This window comes from Coloeus monedula (assembly GCF_965178545.1).
Source record: "Coloeus monedula genome assembly, chromosome: 26".
Taxonomy (NCBI): Eukaryota; Metazoa; Chordata; class Aves; order Passeriformes; family Corvidae; genus Coloeus; species Coloeus monedula.
In genome coordinates this window covers 453,087-460,325 of record NC_138806.1, presented here as the reverse complement: position 1 = coordinate 460,325, position 7,239 = coordinate 453,087, and the positions used below count along the sequence as shown (strand labels likewise).

General features: G+C 52.7%; 1 protein-coding gene across 1 annotated transcript; it reads right to left on the bottom strand.

The window, feature by feature from the left end:
* Positions 1–2,750: 2,750 nt before the first annotated feature.
* On the bottom strand, positions 2,751–3,086 carry RPRML (reprimo like; the record flags this gene model as incomplete). The annotated part of the gene is made up of 1 exon (XM_082297164.1): positions 2,751–3,086. One exon carries the CDS (start codon positions 3,084–3,086, stop codon positions 2,751–2,753), a length of 336 nt encoding a protein of 111 aa, XP_082153290.1.
* Between the last annotated feature and the right edge of the window lie 4,153 nt (positions 3,087–7,239).

Here is a 7,239-nt window from a genome sequence, read left to right as displayed (position 1 = left end):
ACATGCTGTAATATGGCAGATGTGGATGGTGCTGCCAACTGCTTCCTCTGAGGATCCTCAGACATTACAACCTGGTAATGCAGACACATCCCTGATGCCAGGAAAGAGCCCCAGCATGACCAGAGAATGGACAAGCCAATGTAAAGTTGGGCTCTTGCCCCAAGGACCCGTGTGGAAAATGTTCCCTCTCCCAGCTGAGTCCTGAGCAAGCTCCACCTGCCTCAGCAGCTGCCCAGCTCTGCTTTCTGGGGCGTTTCATTGCTCCTCCAGCTCATGCGTACATGAGCCTTCTGTGGAGGATGTTTCTCCTTACCTCTGGAACACTCCACAGCACAAAAGGGATGAAAAGCCCCATGCCCCATTCCTGGATGTGGCCTCTAAGGACACATAGCAGGACGCTCAACACGCACACCAGCTGTCACAGCCCTGGCAGAGGTGGGGACAGCTGAGATGTGTGACCAGCTGCATCACTCATGGTATTGCTCCAGGGCAAATGTAAATTTGATCCTTTAACTGCATTAGCCGCTTTCCCTGTGCCTTGCTCTCCTTGCTGACATTGGAAGGTTTCTTCCATCACCTCTGAGTTGTCCTTTGCATTGGGGTCACAGCTGGTGGATGGACTGGCAAGAGGGACCAAAATGGCAGCTGGAAGCAGGATGGGCTGGAAGTTGAGTGAGTGCATCTGGGTTATCCTGTGTGACAGCACAGCAGCCTGGAGATGTAGACACACCGTTAGGTTACAAACACAAGTACAGCCCAAGTGTTTGCTGAGCTGGGTCATTGTCTCCTTTGGGGTTTTCATGTCTCACGTCTGACCAGGCTGTGCTTCCACAGTAGGGGTGGTTTTCACTCATGCAAAGAGACCATGGAATCATGGAATCCTGGAATGGTTTGGGCTGGGAGAGATCTTAAAGCCCCTCCAGTGCCACCCCTGCCATGGCAGGGACACCTTCCACTGTCCCAGGCTGCTCCCAGCCCCGTCCAGACTGGCCTTGGGCACTGCCAGGGATCCAGGGGCAGCCACAGCTGCTCTGGGCACCTTGTGCCAGTTCTCTGAGCGATCTGTTCCAGGAGATCAATGGCCACAACACCCCTCGCAGCAGCAGGGACCAAAATCCCCATCCAGGCTGCTGTGTGAGGCCACTTTACATGTGGCAGCAGGGCAGCAAACCCTCTGCACTGAGAAGGTGGCTAAGGTCTGCAGACCTGCACGTGCTCCTAAAAACTGCCTCTTCAGCAGTTCCACTGGCACCAACAGGGCATTTCAGAGTTTTGAACCCCAAATTCTGGCCCTGCTGCCATGTTGTCAGTGTGCTCCTAAGGCTGACACAGGCAACAGGTCAGTGGGAGCAACCAGAGACAGCACCACACTGGTCCTGCTCTGCATCATGTGGCAACCTGGAGAAGGTGCTCAGCACATAGTGATTAATTACAAAACATTCTCTAATCCCATTTTTCCCTCTGGGAAAGGCAAAGATCTGTTCCTCTAGATTTACATCCAAGTAGCTCAGTTCATCAGCTCCTCCAGTATCCAGGATTACTTTCCAACTACAGAAGTGAACCCCACAGGAATATTGTTGGTGCAACAAAACACAAATTATTTCTACCTCACACCCACAGCCACAGCTGTAATTCCATCACAGAACAAAGGTCAGGAGTCTTCCTCCTCTCACGTAATTGCAAGAGGCACTCAGAGCATCTTTATGAGTCTCTTTCAGCACTTTGCAGGTATTTAACACAAGCCTGGAATACACAGTTCTTGATGGATTTATTTGCTAGTGGAAAGTGATACTCGCTTGTGAAAAATGATGGTGGTTTCTGCTTTAAAGAAATACCTCCAATTACACTTCACTTCAAGGTGAGATGATTATATCTAGAACTAGGATTGAAATTCCTGAACTGCACACACACACAGAAAGAATAAAGACAACACAAAATTCTGTTGAAACAGGTTGGTTTTTTTTCCTGAATGTTCACCGGGTTTCAAAAATTACAAAACCTCAAGGACTGTAACAATGTAGCACTTGGAAAAAAGAGGCTCGTGTGTACAAAAACAAGCATGCTTTTGTTTTAGGGGTGGGGAGGGATTTGTATTTATCTGGGTCCTTTTCTTCCTCCAGCATAGTGTGAAAGAAGAAAGTACCAGTTTATTTAACAGGATAGATCAGGAAAATAAGGAAGAACATGCTTTCCCTGTTACAAAACAACCAGAAGATGCATGCTCGACATCCAAAACACAACAGACTGACACATTTTGTAGCATGCAGACTTTGTTTTATGAAGACCCACACAGTGCTTCCTTTCCCCTGCCCCTCTCAAAGATGAGGTCTGTGCCCTGCATTTTGCTCTCTCTTTAGTTTGTTCTTTTGTTTTCTTTTTGTGATGACTTTTTTTTTTTAGCCCTAAATCCCAGGTAGCGGTATCCAAGGTAACAGCAGTAAAGAATCCAGATCTCCACATAATCACTGTTTCTGCAAGTTTCATGCAAAACTTAAGCCATTTCTGCATGCAACACGATGCTGGTCATGTATTGTGCTTCACACAGCTCTGGGGTGGTTTCCCCTCACCACCACAGTTTCTTGACTGGGAAGAACAGGTTTGTTTTCCCATGGACACAGACAGACTACAAGACCCTCCCCCCTCCCCCCCTTCCCACTCCCCCCAGTTGCCCCAAACACATGGGGATCTCAACACAGTGCATCTCAACACCAGGTCCAGACAGTTCACTTGCCTACAAGAGCCTGGTGGCTTCAGTAAAGTCCCATGATTGCAGCGCCCACGTCCTTAGAAGGTCTTCGGTCCTTGACCAGAAAGTTAATCATGCTCTCTGATTTGATGAGCAAGTTGCAGCCCAAAAAGAAGATGCCAAACATCACAGTCAAGGAGAGGACACAGAGGACAGCAATCTGCACCACCCTCGTGATGAAAAGGCTCCTCTCGTCAGGTGCCAGCACCAAGGAGCCACCATCAGTCGCCAGCACCGTGCTGGTCCCATTGCAGCAGGCCATGAGCATCCCCAAGCCCTGGGTCCTGTTGGGGTCAGCTCCCTGCTCCAGGAGAGTCTGGTTGAAAAAGGATCCATTCATGGTCTATGTGTGACCCCAAATCTTCAGGAAAGGTAACAGGAGAGCTTGTTGTCCCCCTGTCTGCCCTTCACAGGCCAGGGCTCGGCAGCTCCAAGCCACCTCCTGCCTTTCCTCTGGAAGAGGAAAGATGGAGAGAGAACTTCCTCAAGGCTGCAAGCAGGTGGGAAGCCAGTCCATGCAGCTGAGGGATGGCTGGATCCCAGATCCCTCCTGGCAGAGCGTTAGCACGAGCCCCCAAACAAGCAAAAGGAGAGAGAGAGAAAAAGAGAGAGGGACTTGGGAGAGAGGACGGCAGCTGGGGATCACCCCATGCCCCCTGCCCTCCCAGCCTGCCCCCGAAGCAGCGGAGCAGTGCTGCCAGATCCCGGGAGTTCTCCCGTGGGAGGAAGAGCTGGTGCCTGCCGGCTGGGAGCTCCACAAATGCAAGTTACAAGCTAAAAGTCTTCACCGTGTTCAAAGAAAAAACAGCAACTCCACCCCCTTCCAGCCTCCCCCCAGGCCCGCCTTCCTCCTCCTCCACGTTCACCCTGCTGCCCACCCCTTCCCCACGCTGTGCACCCCGTCTCTGCCCTGCCACAGGTTCCTGCACCCACCCCTGTGCCACCCCCAGGTGGGGGCTGACCCCTAAGGCCCTGCAGAGCAGTACCTAACTCATCCCTCCCTCCAGCCCTCCCACCTGCTCCCAAAAGCATCCTGCATGGTCACTGTTCATCCGGGCTGCTGGCAGGTCCCTGTTCCCCCGAAGGCTCCTGTAAGCCTCAGGTCAGTGCTGCTGTCACCGATCTCCGCTTGCTGCTCTGTGCCACCCACTCCTCCGAGCAGCGTGGCCCAATCCAGCCAGTGCCCCCCCAGCTCTGCTTGGTGATGCCTGTCCTGTGCCTCCAGAGAAAAGCTGGATCCAGCCCCTCTCTGCATCCTGTTCCTCTGGCTGGGGGCTTCTTCCTCAGGGCACATGGTCTCCCTCTACTCCCCTCCCCACTTCAGAGGGGAGCTCTGTAGTGCTGCACCCTGATCTCTGCCCTGTCCCCAGCTCTGGGTCCCACAGCAGCATCACCACAGCATCCAGGCCCGGAGCATCACAGGCCCCTCAGCCCCACTAAGGCAATCCCAGGGGAAGTTTCACCATTGCTCCCCTCTCTGTGTCTGAATAAGCTCCCAAAGTGACAGCAGGAGTCAGGGTGCCCAGCAAGCATATCAGGCTTACTCCTGCTCCTGCTCATGGGACTGCCATGTCCCAGCTTCCTAGCTTTGCCCGTTGGCATTTGCCTGGAAATGGATGCAGTCTGCACCATCACCAGTTGCTGTCTGGATGGGCCAGAGCAGCAGATCCCCCCAAAGCACAGTGTGAGGACCTTGTCCTGGTTTATCCATGTACATACTGGCTTGTTTCCTTTGCCCAGCCCTCAGGGGATTTTAATAAAACAAAAATGGGGATTGATGATTTGTAGCCAAAGGTAGGAGCATGGCTGGCTGAGGGTGGAGGGCAGCTTGGTAGGGACAGTGTCAAGTGATCTTCCTTTTGGGCAGCTGGGACCTGTGCCCCTGCTCTGCTACTGTGACTTTAGGGGCTCGGAACTGTTCAGCTCAGGGTTTACTTGTTGCATTTTCCTCCTTGTTCTGCACTTGGCATTTCTCTCTGAGTTTCTGCCCACTTTGCTAGGGCAGTTGCAGCAGAAGTTGTGCAGGAAGGAGAGGAAAACCCTGATCCAACGAGCATCTGCTTGTGTTTAACCTGAGGGCCAGGAAAAATCCCACAGGAAATCAGAGCATCGCCAGTGCCCCAGCCCGGGTGGGAGATCCTCTCCCTGCATGCACCCAGACTGAAGGAGTTTCTGCTCCCTCTGGTGGCTCCAGCTCCAGCAGCTCTTCTCCCAGCACTCCCCAGCATGGATTTGGGCTGCACCCATCGCTCCTGGGCCACAGCCTGTGGTGATGGGGCAGCCAGGGTTCCCAAACACTCCCCTGCCAGCTCCTGCCTTCATCCCACCAGGGAACCCAAGATCTGGAGCATCCCACTGCCTGTTACACAGTGCCTGGAGGTAACATTGTGGAATCTTGGAATGGTTTTGGTTGGAAGGGACCTCATGTCATTCTAACCCCCTGTCATGGGCAAGGACACCTTCTGCTAGACCTGTCCAGACTGACCTTGAACACTCCCAGGGATGGGACATTCACATCCCACCAATATTTTCAGGACAAGCAGCACCTTCTTGCAGTTTGCAGAGAAGTTCCACCCAAACATGTTGGAGTTCATGCCATCTTTGTCCTCAGGCAGGACCAGTCCAGGAAAGTGAAGGCAGGTCAAATACTTCATTTTGCTACTTTTTTCCTTTTTCTTTAGAGTTTTTGCACCATGCTGGGAGTACCACAGCCCACACTGGGCAGGGGTTTCCAGGACAACACGCAGCTGCATGTCCTTTGGGAGCAGCAGCACTTGCCAGTTTGGGGAGCCAGGAGCTGAGCGGGATGAGTCCATGGTGAAGAGGGCCTGGGAGATGGGTGGCAGGTTGGGTCTGGGGGTGTGCAGAGCCAAACAGGGTCCCATAGTCCTCTCTAGACAGTTAAGACTAATCTTCCTTTCCATGAAACATTCAGACACGGTCGCAGGATGACACAGCACAGCACATGGGGACAGGCAACTGTGTGGGCTGAAAGCCCCACATGATGGGAAAGGCCATGTAGGCAGCATGTCCAGGCAGGAAAATAAGGAATTTGGATGCCCTAAAACTGGCTGATGGGGTCTGCAGGGAGACATGGCTCCGGGATCTGAAACAGGGCAAGACTGGAGCTGCCCAAAAACAGGTTTGGGGTTTGTATTGATGTCTCAGGCAAGGCACAGCCCTTTTTGATACTGCATGAGGGTTGATGGGCTTCTCCTACTCCCCTTTGTAAAATCCTCATTAACAACCCCTGGGGAGGGAATTGGATCCCAGGCAGACAGTGATCCTCACTGAGGAGGACAGCAGCATCCCCAAGGTTGGTGGGGCTATGTGGGGAAGCAGAGAGGCACCAAAACTTCCTTTAAAGCCAAGGAAAGTCCCCAGGTCCCAAGACAGAGTCCGTATCTCTATCTCATCCTCACAAAAACATCATCTTTTGTGGACAGCTGCCAGCTCTGGGACAAGTGCTGTTATCCCCATCTCCCAAGCCCCTGGGGCTGTGGCTCTTGTACAGCTCTGTGCACCTAGTCTGTAGCCTCCATCACCTCCAGGATGTGGCTGCAGCTCTTGGCACCCACAAAACTTGTATTCCACAGCTTGGTATTTCTGTGGGTTGTCTTGCATTGGACTGAGTGCTGGGTTGTCTTGACCCAGGGTTGTGTCATTACTGTCCCCAACCCCTGTCACCCAATGGGAGAGAGCATCCCAGGGAAATGGCTCCAGCCCTTCTCTCCCTTTTGCTCCTAAGGTGTATTCCAAGTGCCTCAGTTTCCACAGCTCTGACTAGGACCCTGATATTGCAGAGGAACAAGAGGTCTCTAAAACCCCTTCAAGATACACCCACAGGCAGTCCCCATGTTTCAGTGGGCACAATCCCTATGCAGATCCCAATCCTGAGGGATCAGTTCCTGAGGACACAGAGGGGCAAAAACAATACAAGTGAGAAGAAAATCAGGTCCAAATTATGTGACCCCAAGCTGAGCTTCCCTCCCTTTGAGATGTCCGGGTTTATACCCAAACTGCTGGTTCCACCAGGTCCAGTTCCTGGCTGGGTCTCCCTCAGCCCCCCAGCTCTGCTTTAGCAGGGATATTCCCTCTCTGGTGAGGGAGCTGAGAACCCACACTTTCGTGTTAGTGTGTATTTGCTCCATTTCTCCTTAAATCCTTGAATCCAGCAGCTCAGACAGGGTTTAAAAACAGCTGCCTTTCAAGAGTTAATAAAAGGAAGGAGTGAGCCAGATTTTGTAAGGAATTAAAGCCAGGCGGAAGAGCCTATGGGAAAGAGCCTGTTACAAGCCCCGGGGCTGCAGGTCACCAGTGCTGAGGACTCTCTGCCAGGGTTTATTAGGTCCTTGTTTAAGCCAAGAGAGTGAAAACCTCCGAAGGAGCTGGCGGCAGAGCGGGCGGGGACACTCCGGACTGCGGAGTGACGAGGCAGCAGAGTTTCCTCTGGCCGCCCCACTCGCCATGTGTGTCATTCACCCAGCCCCATG